Raw genomic sequence first — 24,796 nt, 5'->3', positions numbered from 1 at the left:
AGAATAAGTGCTACGTGGTGCTACGATGAATGTATATTCTGTGGATTTGGGGTGGGGAGTTCTGTAGATGTCTGTTAGGTCTGCTTGGTCCAGATCTGAGTTCAAGTCCTGGATATCCTATTAATTTTCTGTCTCGTTGATCTAATATTGACAGTGTGGTGTTAAAGTCTCCTACTATTATTGTGTGGGAGTCTAAGTCTCTTTGTAGATCTCTAAGAACTTGCTTTGTGAATCTGGGTGCTCCTGTAGTGGATGCATGTATATTTAGGATAGTTAGCTCTTGTTGCATTGATCCCTTTACCATTATGTAATGCCCTTCTTTGACTTTGTTGATCTTTGTTGGTTTAAAGGCTCTTTTATCAGAGACTAGGTTTGCAACCTCTGCTTTTTTTGGCTTTCCGTTTTCTTGGCAAATATTCCTCCATCCCTTCTATTTTGAGCCTATGTGGGTCTTTGCACGTGAGATGGGTCTCCTGAATACAGCACGCTGATAGATCTTGACTCTTTATCCAGTTTGCCAGTACGTGTCTTTCAGTTGGGACATTTAGCTCATTTACATTTAAGGTTTATATTGTTATGTGTGAATTTGATTCTGTCATCATGCTGCCAGCTGGTTATTTTGCACATTAGTTGATACAGTTTCGTCATAGCGTCCTTGGTCTTTATATTATGGTAGGTTTTTCCAGTGGCTGGTACCAGTTCTTCCTTTCCACATTCAGTGCTTCCTTCAGGAGCTCTTGTAAGGCAGGCCTGGTGGTGACAGAATCCCTCAGCATTTGCTTGTCTGTAAAGGATTTTATTTCTCCTCCACTTACAAAGCTTAGTTTGGCTGGATATGAAATTCTAGGTTGAAACTTCTTTAAGAATGTTGAATATTGGCCCTCACTCTCTTCTGACTTATAGGGTTTCTGCAGAGAGATCTGCTGTTAGTCTGATGGGCTTCTCTTTGTGGGTAACCCTCCCTTTCTTTCTGACTGCCATTAACATTTTTTCCTTCATTTCAACCTTGGAGAATCTGATGATTATGTGTCTTGAGGTTGCCCTTCTCAAGGAGTATCTTAGTGGTGTTCTCTTTATGTCCTGAATTTGAATGTTGGCTTGTCTTGCTAAGTTGGGGAAGTTCTCCAGAATAATATCCTGAAGTGTGTTTTCCAACTTGCTTCCATTCGCCCCATCACTTTCAGGGATGCCAATGAATCGTAGGTGTGGTCTTTTCACATAGTGTCATATTTCCTGGAGGGTTTGTTCTTTCCTTTTCACTTTTTCTCTAATCTTGTCTTCACTCATTATTTCAGTAAGTTGATTTTCAATCTCTGATATCCTTTCTTCCATTTGATCGATTTGGCTATTGATATTTATGCAGGCTTCACGAAGTTCTTATGTGGTGTTTTTCAGCTCCATCAGGTCAGAGTTTAGTTCCTCTCTCAATTGGTTATTTTAGTTAGCAGTTCCTGTAACCTTTTGTCAATGTTCTTAGCTTCCTTGCATTGAATCAGAACATGCTTCTTTAGCTCAGAGGAGTCCATTATTACCCACCTTCTGAAGCCTACTTCTGTTAATTCATCAAACTCATTCTCTGTCCGATCTGGCTTTTGGAATTTTTAGCATTTTTGTGCTTGTTTTTCCTCATCTCCATGTATTTATCTACCTTTGATCTTTGTGGCTGATGACCTTTGGATGGGGTTTTGTGTGAGGGTCTTCTGTATTGATGTTGATGTTATTGCTTTTTGTTAGTTTTTCTTCTAACAGTTAGGCCCCTCTTCTGCAGGTCCCCTGCAGTTTGCTGGAGGTCCACTCCAACCCTATTTGCAGGGTTATCACTGGTGGAGGCTGCAGAAGAGCAAAGATTGATGCCTTCTCCTTCCTCTGGAAGCTTCGTCCCAGAGGGGCACCAGTGTGATGCCAACTGGGGATCTCATATATGAGATGTCTGTCAACCCAGGAGCTGGTTTTTTTGAAAGGATTAACAAAATAGACTGCTAGCCACACTAATAAACAATAAAAAAGAGAAGAATCAAATCAACAAAATAAAAAATGAAAAAGGGGATATCACCACTGATCTCACAGAAATACAAGCTACCATCAGGGAATACTATAAATACCTCTACACAAATAAACTAGAAAAAAAGTGGATAAATTCCTGGACACCCTCCCAAGACTAAACCAGGAAGAAGTCAAATCCCTGAATAGACCAATAACAAGTTCTGAAATTGAGGCAATAATTAATGGCCTACCAACCAATAAAAGCCCAGGACCAAACAGATTCACAGCTGAATTCTACCAGAGGTACAAAGAGGAGCTGGTACCATTCCTTCTGAAACTATTCCAAACAATAGAAAAAGAGAGACTCCTCCCTAACTCATTTTATGAAGCCAGCATCATGCTGATTCCAAAACCTGGCAGAGACACAACATATAAAAGAAAATCAGGCCAATATCCCTGATGAACATCAATATGAAAATCCTCAATAAAATACTAGCAAACCGAATCCAGCAGCACATCAAAAAGCCCATCCACCATGATCAAGTCAACTTCATCCCTGGGATATGAGGCTGGTTCAACATACACTAACCAATAAATGTAACCCATCACATAAACAGAATCAATGACAAAAAAACACTTGATTATCTTAATAGATACAGAAAAGACCTTTAATAAAATTCAATACCACTTCATGCTAAAAACTCTCAATAAACTAGGTATTGATGGAATATGTCTCAAAATAATAAGAGCAATTTATGAAAAACCCATAGCCAATATCATATTGAATAGGCAAAAGCTGGAAGCATTCCCTTTGAAAACCAGCACAAGACAAGGATAGCCTCTTTCATCATAGTTAAACATAGTATTGGAAGTTCTGGCCAGGGCAATCAGGCAAGAAAAAGAAATAAAGAGTATTCAAATAGGAACAGAGGAAGTCAAATTGTCTCTGTTTGAAGATGACATGATTGTATATTTAGAAAACTCCATTGTCTCAGCCTAAAATCTCCTTAAGCTGATAAGCAACTTCAGCAAAGTCTCAGGATACAAAATCAATGTGCAAAAATCATAAGCATTCCTATACACCAGTAACCAACAAGCAGAGAGCCAAATCATGAGTGAACTCCCATTCACAATTGCTACAAAGAGAATAAAATACCTAGGAATACAACTAACAAGGGACATGAAGGACATCTTCAGGTAGAACTACAAACCACTCTCAAGGAAATGAGGACACAACCAAAGGTAAAAACATTTCATACTTATGGATAGGAAGAATCAATATCATGAAAATGGCCATATTGCCCAAAGTAATTTATAGATTCAATGCTATTCCCATCAAGCTACCATTGACTTTTTTCACAGAATTAGAACAAACTACTTAAAATTTCATACGGAACCAAAAAAGAGCCCATATAGCCAAGATAATCCTAAGCAAAAGGAACAAAGCTGGAGGCATCATGCTGCCTAAGACTATACTACAATGTTACAATAACCAAAGCAGACATATAGATCAATGGAACAAAACAGAGACCTCAGAAATACCACACATCTACAACCATCTGATCTTCGACAAATGTGACAAAAACAAACAATGGGGAAAGGATTCACTGTTTAATAAATTATGCTGGGAAAACTGGTTAGCCATATGCAGAAAACAGAAAGTGGATCCCATCCTTACACCTTATACAAAAATTAACTCAAATTAAAGACTTAAACCTAAAACCATAAAAACTCTAGAAGAAAACCTAGGCAATACCATTTCAGGATATAGGCATGGGCAAAAACTTCATGACTAAAACACCAAAAACAATTGCAACAAAAAACAAAATTGACAAATGGGATCTAATTAAACTAAAGAGCTTCTGCTCAGCAAAAGAAACTATCATCAGAGCAAACAGGCAACCTACAGAATGGGAGAAAATTTTTGCAATCTATCCATCTGACGAAGGTCTAATATCCAGAATTTACAACGAACTTTAAATAATTTACAAGAAAAAAAAAGATCAAAAAGTGGGCAAAGGATATGAACAGACACTTGTCAAAAGAAGACATTTATGTGCCCAAGAAACATATGAAAAGAAGCTCATTATCACTGGTCATTAGAGAAATACAAATCAAAACCACAGTGAGATCTCATCTCACGCCAGTTAGAATGGCAATCATTAAAGTCAAGAAACAATAGATATTGGCGAGGCTGTGTAGAACTAGGAATGCATTTACACTGTTGGTGGGAATGTAAATTAGTTCAACCATTGTGGAAGACAGTGTGGTGATTCCTCAAGGATCTAGAACCAGAAATACCATTTGACCCAGCAATGCCATTACTGGGTATATACCCAAAGGATTATGAATCATTCTACTATAAAGACACATGCACATTTATTGCAGCACTATTCACAATAGCAAATACTTGGAACCAACCCAAATGCCCATCAATGATAGACTGGATAAAGAAATATATATACCATGGAATACTATGCAGCCATAAAAAAGAATGAGTTCATATCCTTTGCAGGGACATGGAGACATGGATGAAGCTGGAAATCATCATTCTCAGCAAACTAACACAGGAACAGAAAACCAAACACTACATGTTCTCACTCATAAGTGGGAGTTGAACAATGAGAACACATGGGCACAGGGAGGGGAACATCATATACTGGGGACTTTTAGGGGGTGAGGGTAAAGGGGAAGGAGAGCATTAGGACAAACACCTAATGCATGTGGGTTTAAAACACAGAGGACAGGTTGATAGGTGCAGTAAACCACCAGGGCACATGTATACCTGTGAAACAAGCCTGCACATTCAGCACATGTATCCCAGAACTTAAAGTTTTTTAAAAAAAAAAAAAAAAAAAAAAGCAAGTCATTCTCCTTACAAGGCAACTAATTTTATGTGATTCTCTCCTTCCAAGTTTTGGGAACCGCTCTCTGTCCTTGTCCCTCCAAGTTTAAGTTTGCTAGTGAATCACGTGTTCCCAGTCATGAATACACTGTCTCCTAACTTCTTTAATGCAGTTTTGAGTGTGCCATGTGTTTTCAGTTGAGAACTGACTTAGGCAGACTTCCACTATAGAAACTAAACTACCATTCTTGGGAAGGATGTAGCACCACCTCCCCCATAATTTGAACCTAATCCAATCACAAGGATCAGTATATTAGGTCAACAGTTAACCTTGGGGGACAAGCTAGACTGCCCGTGGTCTCTTCCTACTTCTGGCCAGCCAAGGATCAGGAACTAGCCTGCCTAGTAGTACAAATCATCACAGGGCTAGAACTGGTGAAATGCTTGCTCTCCATTGCCCTTAAAACTTTAGTTTTGGAGTCGATCCAAGATGGCTGAATAGATACAACTCCAGCGCACAACACCCAGCGAGAGAGACACAGAAATCCAGAGATCTCCTAGCTCCAACCAAGGTACCAGGTGCATTTCAACAGGTCTGGTCCAATGTTGAGCAAAGCCCACTCAGGGCAGACCGAGGTGGGGAGGGGTGCGATTTCACCCAGAAAGTGCATCTGATCGGCGAGTCGGAGGCTCCCCCTCTGGCACTCCGGTCCAGATACAGCACTTTCCCCAAAGCCTCAGCAATACACAGAACAGGGGATCTTTGCCAGTCAAGCACAGGAATTACAGGCATGGAGTTGAAGAATAATCCAGGTCCTGTTGAAGAATAATCCAGTGTTCTGGATTGGCACACAGACCTAAACAGAGGCATAAGCCCAAAAGGCAGCCACAAGAACCTGCGGACTGAACTATTGCCCCCTCCCCCCACCCGGAGAGAGAGGGAGCTGTAAGCAGGAGCAGCTGGGCAGCCCCTACCCCATGACTGGAGAGAGAGGAATCTGAAAGGGGGAGATGGCCCGGTGAGGCTGGGCGGGTCCCTACCCTCCCCGACAAACCCCAGAGGGCTGAAGCTCTGACTCTGTCGGGTTGTGCAGCCGGTGCCACAGTCTGAGCTGAACCCTGAATGATCCAGCCCAGTGGAGGAAGGGCACAACCCACCATTAGAGGGGTGGGACTGGGCTACATGTTTTAACAAAAAACACAGGAAACCTACATAGCAACGGGAGGGCATTCTTGACAACCCCGCAGCGCCTACAAGTCAGCAGAAGAGGCAGGCCTAATCTCCCAGTATAAACAAAACAGACACAGGAAGCTTCCCTAGTAACCTGAAGGAGTCCCTAGAAACCCAATAGCGCCCCCACAGGCAGACAAGCGACCTCATCAAGCAGCTCCCTGACAACACAGCCAGGTAAACCCACAAAGATGGGGTAAAACCAAAACAAAGAAGATGAAACCATCAAAGACCAGAACACCTCCTCTCCTTCAAAGGATCACAACTCCTCAACAACACAGGATCACATCATGACTGAGAAGGAGGTCAATGAATTGACAGAAACAGGCTTCAGAAGGTGGGTAACAAACTTTTCTGAGCTAAAGGAACACGTTTTAACTCAATGCAAAGAAACCAAAAACCTTGAAAAAAGGTTAGACGAAATGCTAAATAGAATAACCAGCTTAGAGAAGAACATAAACGACTTGATGGAGTTGAAAAACACAGCATGAGAACTACGTGAAGCAAACACAAATTTTAATAGCCAAATCGATCAAGCAGAAGAAAGGATATTAGAGATTGAAGATCAACTCAGTGAAATAAAAAGAGAAGGCAAGACAAGAGAAAAAAGAGTGAAAAATAATGAACAAAGCCTCCAAGAAATATGGGATTATGTGGAAAGACCTAACCTATGCTTGATTGGTGTACCTGAATATGATGGGGAGAATGAATCCAAGCAGGAAAACACGCTCCAGGATATTATCCAGGAGAACTTCCCAAGCCTAGCAAGGCAGCCCAAATTTCAAATTCAAGAAACACAGAGAACTCCACAAAGATATTCCTCAAGAAGAGCAATCCTAAGGCACATAATCGTCAGATTCACCAGGGTTCAAATGACGGAAAAAATGCTAAGGGAAGCCACAGAGAAAGGTCAGGTCACCCACAGAGGGAAGCCAATCAGACTCACAGCAGATCTCTCAGCAGAAACCCTACAAGCCAGGAGGGAGTGGGGGCCAATATTCAACATCCTTAAAGAAAAGAACTTTCAACCCAGAATCTCATATCCAGCCAAACTAAGCTTTGTAAGTGAAGGAGAAATAAAATCCTTTAAGAACAAGCAATTATTGAGAGATTTTGTCACCACCAGACCTGCCCTACAAGAGCTCCTAAAAGAAACAGTAAGCATGGAAAGGAACAAGTACCAGTCACTGCAAAAGCAAACCAGTGGATAAAGATCAAAAATGCAGTGAAGAAAATGAGTCTACTAATGGGAAAGAAAACCAGTCCATAACAAAATGGCAGGATCAAATTCACACATAAAAATAGAAACATTGAATGTAAACAACCTAAATGCCCCAATCAAAAAACACAGCCTTCATGCTAAAAACTCTCAATAAACTAGGTATTGACAGAACATATCATAAAGTGATAAAAGCTATATATGACAAACCTACAGCCAATATCATACTGAATGGGCAAAAGCTAGAAGCATTCCCTTTGAAATCTGGCACTAGACAAGGATGCCCTCTCTCACTACTTCTATTCACTATAGTATTAGAAGTTCTAGCCAGAGCAATCAGGCAAGAAAAAGAAATAAAGGGTATTCAATTAGGAAAGGAGGAAGCCAAACTGTCTCTATTTGCAGATGACATGGTTGTATATCTAGAAGACCCCTTGTCTCAGCCCAAAATCTTCTCAAACTGATAAGCAACTTCAGCAAAGTCTCAGGATACAAAATCAATGTGCAGAAATCACAAGCATTCCTATATACCAATAACAGACAGACAAATCAAGAGCAAACTACCATTCACAATTGTTACAAAGAGAATAAAATACCTAGGAATACAACTAACAAAGGATGTGAAGGATGTCTTCAAGGAGAACTACAAACCACTGCTTCAACGAAATAAAAGAGGACACAAACAGATGGAAAAACATTCCAGACTCATGGTTAGGAAGAATTATTGTTGTGAAAATGGCCATACTGCCCAAAGTAACCTATAGATTCAATGCTATCCCCATCAAACTACCAATGACCTTCTTCACAGAACTGGAAAAAATCACTTTAAACTTCATATGGAATCACAAGAGAGCCCTCATAGGCAAGACAATCCTAAGCAAAAAGAACAAAGCTGGAGGCATCACACTGCTGGACTTCAAACTATACTACAAGGCTACAGTAATCAAAACAGCATGGTACTGGTACCAAAACAGAGACATAGACCAATGGAACAGAACAGAGGCCCCAGAAGAAACACCACACATCTACAATCATCTGATCTTTGACAAACCCGGCAAAAACAAGCAATGGGGAAAGGACTCCATGTTTAATAAATGGTGTTGGGAAAACTGGCTAGCAATGTGCAGAAAGCAGAAACTGGACCCCTACCTGTCACCTTACACTAAAATTAACTCCAGATGGATTAAAGATTTAAACATAAAACCTAACACCATAAAAATACTAGAATAAAACGTATGCAAAACCATCCAGGACATAGGCATAGGCAAGGATTTCATGACTAAAACACCAAAAGCAATGGCAATAAAAGCCAAGATAGACAAATGGGATCTAACTAAAATTCAGAGGTTCTGTACAGCAAAAGAAACCATCATTAGAGCGAATCGGCAACCAACAGAATGGGAAAAAATTTTTGCAATCTACCCATCTGACAAAGGGCTAATAACCAGAATCTACAAAGAACTAAAACAGATATACAAGAAAAAAACAAACAACCCCATTCAAAAATGGGCAAAGGATATGAACAGATACTTTTCAAAAGAAGACATATCAGGCCAACAAACATATGAAAAAATGCTCATCATCACTGGTCATTAGAGAAATGCAAATCAAAACCTCATTGAGATATCATCTCACGCCAGTTAGAATGGTGATCATTGAAAAATCTGGAGACAACAGTTGCTGGAGAGGATGCAGAGAAATAGGAACACTCTTACACAGTTTGTGGGAGTGTAAATTAGTTCAACCATTGTGGAAGACAGTGTGGTGATTTCTGAAGGATCTAGAAATGGAAATTCCATTTGACCCAGCAATCCCATTACTGGGCATACATCCAAAGAACTATAAATCGTTCTCTAAAGACACATGCACACATATGTTCATTGCAGCCCTCTGTACAATAGTAAAGACCTGGAACCAACCCAAATGCCCATCAATGATAGACTGGACAAAGAAAATGTGGTACATATACACCATGGAATACTATGCAGCCATAAAAAACGATGAGTTCGTGTCCTTTGTAGGGAGTTGGATGAATCTGGAAACCGCCATTCTCAGCAAACTGACACAAGAACAGAAAGCCAAACACCGGATGTTCTCACTCATAGAAGGGTGTCGAACAATGAGAACACTGGCCTCAGGGACAGGAGCATCACACACTGGAGGCAGTTGGAGGGGGTAGGGGAGAGACAGCAGGGGGTGGGGAGGGATAATGAGGGGAGAAATGCCAGATATAGTATGCACCTAAAGTTAAATAATTTTTTTAAAATTTAAATAAATAAATAAATAAATAAAACTTTATTTTCAACAATGCTTTCTGCTATAACCCAAATTTCCTGACTTCAGCAGGGGCAATAAGCAAATATCAACCAGAAGAACATATAAAAGAGACACAGGATCTGTCTCAAGTTCCCAGGACACCCAGAGCCTTCTCTGGGGGATAATGGAATAAGGAAGAGCTTCCGGGGACCTGGACCTGCCTCTGCCACTAGCTGGCTCAGTGATCTTAGACAATCCACCTAAATCTATTTCACATACCTCCTTAGCACTTGAGCTAACTTCCTGGATTCCTGTTTCCTGATTTGTAAAATGTGGAGATATACTAGATCTAAGTTTTGCTCAGATGCTCTCTAGCTCAAAATTTTGTAAGTAAAAGCAAAGTACTTTAGGAAAGTACTCCCTAAACATACTTCCCATGACCATGGCATCTTAAGATATTTTCAATTACTATAAACAGTAAGGTTTCTTGCATAAAATTTAGAAAAAAAATTTAATTGAGCAACAACTAAAATGAAATGACCCATAAGAACCAATATCCAGTTACAGCACCAACCTTGACTAAGCTCAGAGCAAAGGAGAACAAGCAGAGCCCAGGGACTTAAGGAGGTGTCTGAGTTCCTTCTGAGGTGTGAGGGTAAGGAAGAACTCATGGTCCTATCACTCCAAAGGCAGCTGCTTAAAGCTTTGGCTTTTTTCTTTCCAGATAGCTTTCAATGCAGGATGATTAAGTTACCCTGGTTATCATTTTAATGCTAGATTAAATTTAAAAAATTACACGTGATCTTTAATTAACTTAATTAATTACCCAATTATTTATTGACGATAGTAGGAAATCTAAAACCAATGGCAGTGTGCTGCAATAAGTATGCTTGTATACAGTTTGATGTACCTCTGCTCAGGTAACGCAAGATAAATTCCTAGAAGTAGAATGGTTAGGTGGAAATGTAGGAGCATTTTAAAAGATTTTGGATGACTTTTGTGAATGATCCTCCAGAAAATTCAGATCAATTTACATGCCAGTAGCTGTTCAGGCATGTATTTCCATGTTATCTTTAGGACACATGATGTGGAACACCTGGGGCAGAGCTCAAATTCTTCCTGAGATATTACCTCTGTGACGTTTTACCAGATAAATCCAAAGAGCTGCCGAAATCAGAACTACAAGAACTGCCAAAATCTGTAGACCTTTGTCACGGGAAGCTGTTTTTTGGCTTGATTCTAAATAAAACAGAGAAACAAAGTCAGTGAACTGAAAGAAAAATTACCAAATAAGAAATGTGTGGGTGGGTGAGGGTGGAATATGTTTACTATTTTTAAAACTAGTTGTTTCTGCATTACAGGTAGGAGGCTGAATTCATATGAAAACATTTTGCACAATAAAAAGGTCCTTTAGGATAAAGCCAAGAGCCCAGACGGGACAGGAGAGTTTGTCATAAGCATAAATATCTCCCAGTCTCAGTGTATCTATTGTGGGAAACCTCCAGATACCATAATATTATTGGAGATTGGTGGGGCTTGGGGGAGCTGGGAGGAAAGTCTGAAAACTGGAGAGGCAATAAGTCTATTATGGATTTTCAGTTTCTATTGCTTTGTACTGTAACACATTTTTATAAAGGAGTAATTATGTCCATAAACTAGCCTCAGTGAGGATGAAGTAAGAGCGCAGTCCACCACTAGCTTAGAGAAGACAGGGTCCTAAGGGAACAGTGGTAAATTCAGAGGTGATAAAAGGAGCTGGGTAGAAGCCATGGGCTTGAGTTAGAGGTGACAGGTGACCATAGAGATAATAGGCACAGTAGTCCCCGTTTATCCATGGGGGATGCATTCCCAGACCCCCAAGTGGATGCCTGAAACCTTAGAACCAAACCCTATGCATACTATGCACTAATTTCTTTTTCCATCTTCACAGTTTTATAGATAAAAGATTCGTTCTTACTGTAGATCTTAGCAACCTCAACATATGCTTCCCCCATCCCCCCACCACACCGAAAGCTTTCATTTAAAGGAAGCGCTTCGCGGCTTCTCTTTGGTGTATCCGAATCACCAGCATCACTATTCTTGTGCTTTGAGGCCAAGAAAAATAAGGGTTACTTGAACACAAGCAGTGCTATTTCATGACAGGAGATCTGATTCCCCGGAGGGCTAAGTGACTAATAGGCGGGTAGCATCCACAGTGTGATGTGCTGGACAAAGGGAGGATTCACATCCAAGGCAGGATGGAGCCAGATGACATGCGATTTCATCATGCTACTCAGAATGGCACACAATCTAAAACTTCTTATTTCTGGATTTTTCCTTTTAAAAATTTCAGACGGTGGTTGACTTTGGGTAACAAACTACAGCAAAGGAGGACCTGCTGATAGTGTTTGGAGCTCCCCAGAAATAACTGGAGGAGCCTAAACTTTCTCTAGCATCTTAGTCAGGACTAGAATTGTTGAAATTAGTATTATTCAACAATTAATGGAAGTGGGGACTCCAGAGACCGTGGGTTACCAAAGTCAGAACCTGCTAACCTTGTGGTCTATGTTCTACTAAAATATGGGCAGCAAGCATTTCAGCACAAAGGCCAATTCGGGGGGAAAATGTTTGTGGCTATCCTTTAAAATGAATAGCTCTGTTTATATAACAAATGTCATTCTCTATGAACATATTATAGTGTTTTACAACTAATAAAATATTAATCTCTTCACATATTTGTATCATTCAGAAATTCTATACACGAGTCCCCTTTACCAACATGGTCTCACTTTCTGAGCTTTCAGTTACCCATGGTCAACTGTAGTCCAAACACAACCAAATGGAAAATTCCAGGAATAAACAACTCGTAAGTTTTAAATTGTGTGCCATTCTGTGTAACATGATGAAATGTCATGTTGTGCCACTCCATCCCACCTGGGACGTGACTGCACCTTTTGTCCAGCATATCTATGTTGTACACACTACTGCCATAAGTCACTTAGTAGCCATCTCAGTTATCAGATTGACTGTCACAGCATAACAATACTTGTGTTCAAGTAACCCTTATTTTCTTTAAGAATGGTCCCAAAGCACAAGAGAAGTGATGATGGCAATTTAGATATACCAAAAAGAAGCCATAAAGAGCTTCCTTTAACTGAAACAATTAAAGCTATTGACTTAAGAAAAATCATATATTGGGGTTGCTAGATCTATGGTGAAAATGAATCTCCTATCTGTAAAATTGTGAAGAAAGAAAAAAGAAAATTCATTAGTTTTGCTTTCACATCTCAAACTACAACAGTTATGGCCACAGTGTGTTGTATGTGCTTCTTAAGATGGAAATGGCATTAAATTTGAGGATGGAAGACATGAACAGCAATGTGTTCTGGTTGACAGTATGTTGCACTGGAAAGCCTTGGGCTTACATGAAGACTTCAGCAAGAGATCCCTTGAAACAGGCCATTTACTGCAAGTAGAGGATGGCTACACAGATTTAGAAATAAGCTTGGACTGAAAAATATAAAAATTACTGGAGAGGCTGTCTGCTGATGATGAAGCTACAGCCACATTTCCATCCAAAGCAAGTATTTAATTGCAATGAAAACAAGCTCTGCTAAAAGATGCCCAGTAGAACCTGCATTCATAGACGTGTGAATGAGGCACCGAAGCATAAACATGGAGGAACAGATTAATCCTGGTACCATGTGGAAATGCATATATAGGGTTTGGTACTGTCCATAGTTTCAGGCATCCGCTGGGGCTCTTGGAACATATCCCCCATGGAAAGGAGGGACTACTGTACCTATATAAATGAGAGATTAAGTAGAAATGTTAGATTAACTTTCTAAAGTGTTTTCATATGCATATTTCTTCCTCCTAAAGGAAATCCTATGAGGTATAGCTACTTCTCACTGCACTCATGACCCTCAGGTTCCCCCATCTGTAAAGATATTTGCCTAAGGTCACATGCTGATTCAGCATCAAAACTTAGCAATAATTATTTAATTACATTCAGCTTAGTGCAATCTTAATTGAGTAGATCTAGATTCAAGGAATCATAAGTTCCTCTATCTTGTTGTAGCACCTCCTGGGAAAGGCAGCAAATGGAAAAGTCACAATTCAGAATAGGAAACCAAGTTCCTTGAAAGGATGATATTTAAGTACCAAGACTGTTTTGCCCTGTTCCCTGCCCTGCTGAGGTGGCGGGGAAGGGTGAGCACACCCTCCCCAGCCCCACCTGGCCAACGTTTACTTGAGAATGAGAGGTTCTAAAAATACTCTTTTGTTAGAGATGGAATGGTCCTGATGTTTCACTTTTTATGAACTGAAAATTAGATCTCTGGGTGGGAAGATGGGCCATATGTGGTCTTCAGGACGTTTCTTCTTGACTTTTTTTTTTTTTTTACACTCCAAAATGAATCCAACATGAGGCAACATTTTTAAAAATAGATTGCAGGCTTAACTGTATTTTACATAAAACTGACACTTTTATTTTTGGAGAAAAATAGCTTCAAATGCAGCCCCAGTTTTTCATTCTCTACTCTCAAAGTGGCAGCTCTACAAAGGGCGTGTTATTACTCAATGTCCAGAAGCTTCTATGTATTTGAAGATCACATAACCTAAAGGACACCTCTGTGCTCTTATCACCAAATCTCACTGCATAGAATCATCAAAACTTCAAATGTTATTTCTCCTAATTGAAATAATAGAAATATTTCTAAAACGTGAGTTCTACTGGTTCAAATATCTTTATTGAAGGACGGAAAGAGTTGCCATGGTCTGCCATGATGTGAAGTTGATAGTTTAAGGGTGGGATTATCCAGCTCACCTAGAAGGTCAGCTTCATGAGTATATATTGCATGACTCAATGGTTAGTTGTCTAGAAATATTTTTGGCAGTGAACTATCAACAGAGGTAAAAATGAACTGAACCAGGAATATATATATATTGGTGCTTCAAATATTGTGTGGTGACCGTTTCCCAGTCCACAGACACTGCCATGTTTTTCCAGCATTCTTCAAGACCCCAATTGTAATTTCCTAATGTGTCTCTAGCCTTGACTCCCCAAACCCCAGGCCTAAGGTACGTATCAGGCACAACAGTGAGCAGAAATGGAAGATGATCAGCCCATAGTCATCAAAATGTATGTTTCCTCCTCATTTCTGAAGCCCCAAAATCTGGAAAAGGAAATCTGTGGGAGTAGTTTTTTTTCAAAACAGGACTTTTGTGTAGTTGAAGGAGGGAGGGTAATCAACATCCTGACCAGAAATATCCCTGTAAATTATATTTTGAGAGGGTATCAATGTAAAGTATTCTTGAAAAGTCAACCTAATTTTCTGTTTGATATTCACAAACCTCCAATGCTACAGCCAAAACCCATTATCCAAACCTACTTACAACTTACCTACGTGCACTGTGTGGATGGTGAGTAAAGTATATTCATCTGAAGAAATATTGCATAAATATTCCCCACTGTCTGAAAGATGAAGATGCATTAAATTCATAGAGAAGTCACCCTGGTTTATCAGGTCTTTGTTCCATGAGAATCGGGGTTCATTGATAGTTGTATTCTTTGAGGAGCTCAGATAGCAAGCCAGGACAGAGAAAGTCCCACTTCCCACTCTGGACCAAGTAACTTTGAAGTCTTGGTTTGGTGAAAAATAATCATTTACAAGTTGACATGGGAGTGAAACGTGTTCACTTTGCATTTTATGAAGGCCATCTAACAACAGAATAGAAAAGAAAACATCAATGAAGATAAACATTTCAAAAGAATTTTCTAAGTTACACTTAGAAAGCAGGGAACAAAGGTGCTAATACTGATGTCTTTGGAAGTAACTTTTTGGAAAGTAATTAGATATTTGTGCTGTGGTTTCTTAAAAAGCAAATTTTACTATCCCTATTTTAACGTTTCCCACCAAGGTTAGTTTAGACCTTCAAGAAGGGCTAAGCCAGGGCCAGCTAGAGGGGCGATGCACTTGTTTTAACTCAGAACCTGACAGTAAGCACTCAGAAATAAGCTTGGACTGAAAAATATAAAAATTACCAGAGACGCTGTGTCTGCTGATGATGAAGCTACAGCCACATTTCCATCCAAAGCAAGTCTTTAATTGCAATGAAAACAAGCTCTGTTGGAAGAAGATGCCCAACACAACCTGCATTCATACAAATGTGAATGAGGCCCCGAGGCATGTTACTACCAATTACTAGCCTGTTAAACTCAGTGTTCTCCTTCTGTTGGTCCCTCAAATTTTGATGTTCCCCAGAACACTTCCTTTTGTTACCCTACCTGCTCTAGTGATCTCTAACTTTTATTATGGCCTCACTACTTCTTAATCTCTTTGTCTAGACAAAATCTCCTTTTCTGCTTGTAAGAATATTTCCAGCTGTGTGCAGGCAACCCCACTGGACTGAGCTCTTTTAGAAGAGGGACTCTGCTGGATTTTCTCGGCTTGCCCCCTGCAGACCCAGCTCCACCTTGTCCTTCCTGTTGTGTAGTGCTGTAGGCTGACCTCTATGGAGTATCCTGGATTATTCTCCCTGGCTCTAGACTCGCCTGCCTTCCAGTCTACCTGCAGGAGACTGATGCCAAAGCAAGCCTCCTGAAAAGGAAATCCAGGGCCTCTCTGATGCTACAGATCTCTCTTTGGATCCACCCTACCTCCAAGACTCAACAGGCTTCTTAGCAAGGTGTAGAAGGTCTTTCATCTGTTTTTTTCCTCCCTCTCCAGGTTCATCTCTTGATCCGTTGATTCCACAAATCCAGGCAATTTTACTTTTCTATGCTTTTTACCTGGAATATTCTTGTTCTCCTGGAATGTCCTGCTACTCTTCTAAAATTCTGCCCTTATGCAACTTTCTTAAGCACATATTCTGTAACAACCCCATTCATGCCCGACCACAGAGAATAGAATTAATCACTCCCTTTGTAAGCTATGTTCCTAGTTTAATTTTTATATTTGTACTAGATGCTGTGGATCCCAAAATCAGTAGAGACCACGTTCTTAAGTTCACAGTCTGTGAGCAACAAAACTTGGCACATAATGGCTTTTCAATGGGACCAAACAGTGCTGAGCCTAAAGAACTGTTCATGCTTCAAGACACTCAATTCGAAATGAACATGAGAAATTAGGATTTTCTAAGGAAAATATCTATAATATTAACATTTGCAACTCTTTCCCATGTTTCCATTGCTGCCTGCCTGATGGAAAATGAACATTGGGTACTCATGCCTTTAACACTGACTCAGTAAATGTGGTGAATCACCAACAATTTCAGTAAGTTTTTGGTGAGCATTTTGAGAATATGAGATGCTAGGAAAAGGAAGGCTGAAAAAAATAGCTAACCTCCATTTTCCCTTTATAAGGGAGATTGACAGAAAATTTTTGCTTTGCTACAAATAAAATGTAAAACAAATTTTCTTGGAATTGTATATGGAGATAGCAAATGAATTTTTATTAAACAGTAGGGTTTGGATATAGAGATTGATCAGAGTTTGGATCTGTTCAAATAAATGAGAGGAAAGAGTGCTAAAAACCAACCATGTTGTGTCAGAGGTGTTGGATAGAGGTTGACGGGCTAATACTATGTAAAGAAACTAAAAAGAAGCAATAATAGTAATTAATATTTTGTTTAATTGAAAGATTGGAGGTTGTGATCTGCTGAGACACAAGTATTCTTTCTCCTTTGAGCTTTTAAAGAGCAATGCTGGTAGAAAATCCTGTTTGAAGGATGGGCCATTGAGAAAAGTACTAATATTCAAGGATAGATTTTCTTCTTTACATTTCATAAATGTTTTCATTCAACTCACAAATACCTAGCAAGGTAAGAATTACTTCTATTTTATCAATGAGGTACTAATGTTCAAAAGAGCGATGGCTTAATGTAATACAGCCAGTAAGAACCAGCCCTAAGGCTCTGGTCTTGGTCTTCTAACTGCTGCAGATGGATTTGCTCTCTTTTCTTTCATCTTCCTTTGTTTCCTTGTAAATCAGTCCCCATTTCCCCCCAACCTCGATATAGCCCTTGTCCACAGAAAGTCCTGTGGAGCCTACCTTTCATTGTCCAGCGTCCTGTCCATGTTTGGTTCAGCAGTGAATTTTCGACTGTACATTCATAAGATGAATTTGATCCTGTAACATTCAGTATGCTGTTAATAGAAAAAGGGCCCAAAGACCCTGTTTCTTCCATATTGTTTTCAGGGACAGGTGTGTTGTCCATTTTCCACGTGATAATTGGACGAGGATAAACACTTAACACGCTGCATATTAAGAAGCTATTTGTGTTCTTCTTTTCATACTTCATCACGGGTGTGAGAAAAACTACACAGGAGAAAGAAGGGCACATGAAGAACTGCCATCATTAGCTTCTTTATGGCCATCTGTGCAGAATACTTTCTAATACCCATGAAACGAAAAGCTAAGTTTTATGAGCAAAACTTGGCAGTTACTGAAAGGAAAAAAAAAAAGCCCAAAACTCTGTAGAACCTAAAGATACAGTATATTTATCTAGAAAAAATAAAAAAGAGCAGGCATGGGTATGTGGCAACTAGCAATCTCAATTCTCTAGAAACATAGCTGGAAAAGAAATCTAATGGCCTCATTGAGCAACCAAAATGAGGGTGTCTAAGTCTATAAAGTAGAGTTCATGCGGCATTCTACACTCCACAAATACTCACTCAGAGCGCCTATTTGACTCTTTGTTTACACATAATTTTGTGATTTCTGAATCAAGGTCTGAAGCAGCTGAAAGGGACAGAAGAAAAAGAAACAAGTGCTGGGAAAAAAATAGAAAATACTGCATATGTGTGTGTATATATCTATATCTATATGTAAAATTATACTATATATTATACTACATACTAACTATATTACATATACATTAGTAATCAGCAGCCTGATCATTAACAGAGCACATCATTCAGGAACTCTCAGTAATTAGAAACCATGAAGCTCTGTGAATTTCTTCAAAATTAATCAAATACCTGTTTGGTTCAATATAACAATGGGAATTAGAAACAATATATTAATACAGTTAATATATTATATAGTTATATTGACTATATAATATAACCAACATGAAGCTGTGTTTGAGTGATATTAACTGTATATAACTATATATATTAGCTATATTAATGGCTTATAGTTATGTAGGTATAGTGTTATATATAGTTAATACAGAGAAGGAAAGCATATAATTTAAAAATTAACCTTATTTATAACACAGACAAATGCAATTTAAATCAACAATTCAATATTTTTTCAGTCATCATATAGGCAGATACTTGGTACTGGTAAGACTAAGGGGAGCGTGGACACTCTTAGGCTGCTAGTGTCGGTAATGTATTTAAATCTTCTGGTACTTTGCTTTCAGGTTATTTCCCAGGATTAAGTAGAACTACGAGGATGTTCATCACAACCATGTAATGTAAAACACTGGAAATGCCTGAATACTCACCAACAGGGGAACAGTTGTATCATTTATAACATTAGTATACTACAAGATGCTGTGCATTAGAAACAAGTAGATTTCTGTGTATTGACTTGGAAGGAAGCTCATGGCATATTAAGGTAGGAAAAAGATGCTTACTAATAACGTGAAATGATGTCATTACTATGTTTCCTGAAACTTTACATGTACACTTACCTCCCACCTTTAGCACCACCTTGTTTGTAATGCTTTGAATTTTTGTTCCTACATAGCAGGTATAAATTCCTTTATCCAGAAGGCTTAATCTTCTGAAAAATAGGGATGCATTCCCATTTTGAATCTCATTATAAAAAAGGGATGTCCTGTTTGCATATCTGGGATCTTGGTTTTCCAAATAGTCACTGCCTTTGAAGTAACTGTGAACGTTGTAACTATCTTGATATTTCCAGTGTATTATCACTTCAGATCCACTCTCAAATGAGGAAGGGAGGATTACATCTTCATCAAGTCTTCCAATGACAGTCTGTTCATTCGTGTAAGTATTACTGAAGAAAGCCAAAAGGAATGTGTCTACAGTCAAGAGCAGAGAAGTTATGAAGAGAATTAGTGATGTGTGCTTGTTCAGGATTATACCAGAACTACCTAGAAGAACCTTCCTAGGTTAGCAGCCTGATTATTAATGGACCACATCATCAAAAACACTTGTTGTCTGGTTATTAGAAACAAGCCATGAAGCTCTGTGTTTAAGTTTTAATTTTAATTGAATATCTGTTTTATTCAATGTAACTGGGAGAACTGGTAACAGCCCAAGGCATAGAAACACTGGTTTGCTGCCCACTTGATCAATAGTCTCATCTCTCTTCCAGTCCTGGCCTGGAAATCATTTATGTTAAAAGACTCCTTTTGATTTCATTCCCAGAACACATTCACATTTAACTCCTAATATAGCAATAATAAACTAGTTTATCTAGCTAGCTACAGCCAGCAGGCCCTAAAAGAATGAAATAAACTCAGCTTGGTTGGGTAAGAAAATTTTTGGAGCCTGTAGAAAACAATGCTGGGTTCAGGAATCTGATAGGAATATCTGTACACTAGATCTAAACAGGGGAGGACATGAGCAGGAGTCCAAAAGGGAAATGGAGTCACTCATTTGCTTTGACTTTCAGACTGCTCTCAGGATGTCCTGAATCGGTCAAAATATAGGTAAGGAATATCTGGAGAGAAATGTGGAAGCCCAATCCCCAGTTCTCTTGATTTACTTATTTTGTTTTGTTTTCACTGTCAACTTCACAAGTTGATTTCAAAAAGCAAATGAAATCAACAAAATAAGGGATTTCTGCAAAGAAAATATACCCAGATACTTCCCATCATTGAAGGCAGTAATCTAACTTCTTTGATTTACAAAATATTTTAAGTAAATCTTGTGCCCTCTTTATGGATTCTAAGATATTAGGACTGGAAAGGGCCTTATTTTTTAGACAATGGAGTAACTCCTTTGGATCATGCCCAGGCCACCCAAGATGGAAGAACTGGGTGCTCAAATGCCTCTGTCACAGACTTTATCCTCTGCCTTCCCCTCTGGGATTCTTTCTACCCTACCACGTCCCACCTCTCCTCCTCAGAGAGACTTAGTTTCTCTGCAGAGAGCTAGAGGGATGTGGCATTATGATGAGAGAAAGACACGGAAATATGGGAAAGGAAAAGAGTGAGGCTGGAGCTCCATAACTGCTCTGCTAAACCCCTCTAGTGTTTCACTGGATATTAAGAATGCCTGTCATAGGACCTAGCAAAGCTGATAATGCCTTCTGTCAAGTGGTAAGCACCAAGCTTACACTTAAAAAAAAAAAAAATCAATCAAACTTGCCTTTCTAGTGAATTTATTTCTGGTAGCAAATAATAGATTAGAAAGAGTCTTAATCAGAGTGGACAGAAAAAATATATATAATTTTTAGTCTTCATGCAGACCTCCCACCTGTTCCTTGCTTCTGATTAACTGATCATTTAGGATAGTTCACGATGCTATGGCTGTGGAGGAAATAGCCACCTTGCATTGTGTGCTCATGTTTCTATCTGATGATGCAAATAGCTAACACTTGTATTACAGAGGAAATTACCTTGAAATCCACTCAGAGATGATGTGAGAATGAGGAAGAAAGACAGTACACTCTGTGCCTTCATGTCTTGTGCAGGACATATTAGTCATGCTATCAAAGAGAAGTAAAGTGCACACGTTATGGATTTAAAATGCAAAAGGGAATTGGAAAAGAGTAGTACATTCACATGAATAATTCTTTTGTAGCCATTAAATATGATATTGTAAAGGATGGTTCAATGGCATGGAAGGAGTTTCTTAATAGGTTATAGGAGAAAAATTAGATTACAATACAATTTCTAAATAGCATGGTTCATTTTTTAAAAGCATACACATTTCTGCTCATAGGATACTGACAAGACATATGACTAAATATATGAGGATGTTAAATCTGAAGAGTAGGTTTCATATCTGAAGCAGTGCCTCCTATGTAAGAGGTGCCGAAACATGGCTCTTGAATGAATAAAGATTTGGTATATACGCAACAGTGGTTCTCTGGATAATAGTTTGTTATGTTTAAAGCTTTCTACATGGACATATTGCTTTTATGACAGAAAATACTAAAACCAATTTCAATTCAATATTAAGTGCCAGTGGTGTTTACTATGATGTTATTTATAATCATACATAAAGAACAACTAAAATCTGAAAACATATTTTTACATATCCAATACTAGTGCAAGCAATTAAATTCATGGTTAACAGAGTATTTTAAAAAAACTCAAAAAAGCAAGAAAATATAGATGGCAAAACATGTACACGCAATACTGTTTCAAGTAAGTAAAATATAACTGATTTTCCCAGATGATAGGATTAAAGATAATATTTACAGTGTAACAAATAGGTTGTTTAAAGAATAGCATATACTTGGTTTTAAAATCTCTAAAAGGAAGTTTTAAAGATACAATTTGTGGCTAGATGTGGTTGCTCACACCTGTAAGTGCACCACTTTAGCAGACCAAGGCAAGCGGATGGCTTGAGGTCAGGAGTTCAAGACCAGTCTGGCCAACATGGCGAAACCCCGTCTTTACTAAAAATACAAAAATTAGCCAGGTGTGGTGGTGTGTGCCTACAGTCCCAGTTACTCAGTAGGCTGAGACAGGAGAATTGCTCGAACCAGGGAGGCAGAGGTTGCAGTGAGCTGAGATTGCACCACTGCACTCCAGCCTGGGTAAGACAGTGAGACTCTGTCTCAAAAAAAAAAAAAAAATTATTTGGGAGCTCGACTATTACAAGAATATATTCTATATTTGTTATGGGATATGTGATTTAAGAATGACTTAAAACTATCCTAAAAAGTGAAATTAATCATGCAATTGACGATCTGTAACAAGCCTGCACATGTATCTCCCGAATCTAAAATAACAATTTTTTTAAAAAAGTAAAATTAGATTTCTTAATCACATCTTATCAAAATAAAGCCTGGTAGATTAATAATTTAGAGTTTCATTTTTACATTTTAAAGACTATAAGAAAGTTATTGAAAACACAAGCTTAGGAAGAAGGCCTTTTAACATACCTGTACATTTCCTATTACAGATATATCTCTGCAAAAATGAAAAAAGCAACAAAAAATAGAAATATGTTTGCAATATGACAAAATTATTACTCTAATTGTTTTTATTTCTCTTAGAGCAATAATTAAGATACTTGGTAAAGTCAACAGTGCTCTAAAATAGTATTCGTTATCAAAATTAAGACCTTTATATTTCTTCCTATGGAAGTATTTGAATGTATAATATATAAAAGGATATCACAGTGATTGTCTCCAAATAGTAAGATTACAAGTAATTGTTAAACTCATTTTTCTTCTATGAAAATATGTAAACATGTAATAATACTTTTTGCCTCTGTCATTAAAAAAAAAAAACTTAAAATTTAATTACAGTCTCTTTCCAAGCAAACATTAACTCACATTCACCTTGTTTAGTGTAACTGAAGCATTCCATGTCCATTGTCCTACTAGAGGTTCATCTTCCCACTGCCTAGGTTCACTCCAATACTTGTACCCTCTCGTGAAACTGACATTCCTTTTTCCCATCTCCCTTCCAGCTGATGATCTTACTTCATTAATTGTTGTGATTGATTATGGCTACTCCCTCATCCTCCTATTGCTAGCTCAACCAACCTATTAACAAGTAGGTGCACTCTTTTTGCCTCTCCTTCTGCTCTTATCCAAGGCCAAACTCTTCACTGTGCTCTACATCTCACACCTTTCTGCATTCGAGAAATTTGTCCCTGCAATCATATTCCCTTTCTACTGCATCATCAGGATTTCTCTCTCTCCTGAATCAATTCTATAAGCATAAATGCTCCAAGCACTCATCTTAGGAACATGAGAAAAAAAAATTCTCCCCTTACTCTTGATTACCTATTTCTCAGCTCCATTAATTTTTTGAAATAATTGTCTAAATAGCTGTCTTCATTTCCCACTTTACAATCTCCTATCAACTCTCGGCTCTTTTCTGCATGACATGTCATAAGCTGCCCTTGTCAGTGTCACCAAGAACACCAAAAACAGTGACATTGTTTTTCCTCCTCTAACTCAACTTCACAGCAGCATTTAATGTAATTGACTGTTATCTTCCTTTGTTAAGAGTCTTCTCTTGGTTTCTGCAACATCAGACTCTCCTAGTTTTTCCTTCCTCACTGCTGTTCCTTCTTAGTCCTTTATGGGTTCTCTTCTGCTTGCCCTATTTATGTGGAAATATGGAATGTTCTCAGGTTTTTTACTTTCTCTCTGCTCTCTCCTTAGGCGAGTTTGTCTCATGACTGAATGTAATCTTGACATCAAGGATTCTCAAACTTATCTACTGGGTCAAGTTCATACATTCAACTGTTCTTCTAAACTGTTCATTTAGATGCCCAAAGTTAACATGAGCCCTTATTTCCAGCTCATTCCCTTTTCCATTGCTCTATGACCCACCCTAAACACAACAAAACAGCAAAAAGTATCCTGTTCTTCCTCCAGTCTTCATCTCAATAACTAGCACCAAATTCTTCCAGTTGTTTGGGCCAGAAACTTAGAAATCAATCTTGACTCCTCCATTCTCTCGTGTCCCATATCTAATCTATTAATCTTTGTTGTTGTTGTTGTTAATGAATTAGATAAACTCCATTATTTGTCCACTTCTCTTCAACTCTACTATTACCATCCTGCTCCAAAGCCACTATCACTTACTTGGATATCTACAAATAGGCATTTGGCTAGTTATCATTTTCCTACTGTTGTAACCTTCCAATCTACTATCAATACAGCAGTCAGGAGTCATATTTTGAAAATAGAAATCATTCTATAATATTCTCATAATTAAACCCCTCCAGTGGCTTCCCACCACACTTAGAATAAGATCCAAATTCTTTTATTTTATTTTATTTGGAGACAGAGTTTCGCTCTTGTTACCCAGGCAGGAGTGCAATGGTGCGACTCAGCTCACTGCAACCTCCGCCTCCTGGGTTCAGGCAATTCTTCTGCCTCAGCCTCCTGAGTAGCTGGGATTACAGGCATGCGCCACCATGCCCAGCTAATTTTCTGTATTTTTAGTAGAGACGGGGTTTCACCATGTTGACCAGGATGGTCTCGATCTCTTGACCTCGTGATCCACCCACCTTGGCCTCCCAAAGTGCTGGGATTACAGGAGGATCCAAATTCTTAACCCTAGCATCCCAAGCCTTGAATACTCCAGCTCCTGGTCCTGTCTGTCACCCCACCCTTTCCCACAGCAGCCCACAAAATACATTCCAGGAGACTTGTGAGCACAA

General features: G+C 38.8%; 1 protein-coding gene across 6 annotated transcripts in view; it reads right to left on the bottom strand.

Annotated features, from left to right (window-relative positions):
- Positions 1–24,796, bottom strand: part of HHLA2 (HHLA2 member of B7 family) — a 122,677-nt gene that overhangs the window by 40,807 nt on the left and 57,074 nt on the right. For 5 of the 6 annotated variants that reach the window (XM_064374586.1, XM_064374584.1, XM_064374582.1 and 2 more), the window contains exons 2-6: positions 21,057–21,146; positions 19,159–19,512; positions 17,568–17,834; positions 14,918–15,235; positions 10,666–10,773 (exon numbers count right to left, since the gene is read on the bottom strand). In XM_064374586.1, coding sequence (XP_064230656.1) covers positions 10,666–10,773; positions 14,918–15,235; positions 17,568–17,834; positions 19,159–19,512; positions 21,057–21,120 — 1,111 coding nt within the window. In that variant the 5' untranslated portion in view covers positions 21,121–21,146. Of the gene's footprint in view, positions 1–10,665; positions 10,774–14,917; positions 15,236–17,567; positions 17,835–19,158; positions 19,513–21,056; positions 21,147–22,553; positions 22,567–24,796 lie in introns of those variants that run through there. The other variant, XM_064374583.1, reaches the window with a different exon arrangement.

This window comes from Aotus nancymaae, unplaced genomic scaffold (genome assembly GCF_030222135.1).
Source record: "Aotus nancymaae isolate 86718 unplaced genomic scaffold, 86718_ANA_hifiasm-v0.15.2.pri h1tg000011l, whole genome shotgun sequence".
NCBI lineage: Eukaryota > Metazoa > Chordata > Mammalia > Primates > Aotidae > Aotus > Aotus nancymaae.
The sequence above is the reverse complement of the archived record's forward strand: the minus strand, read 5'-3'. Positions and strand labels throughout refer to the sequence as shown.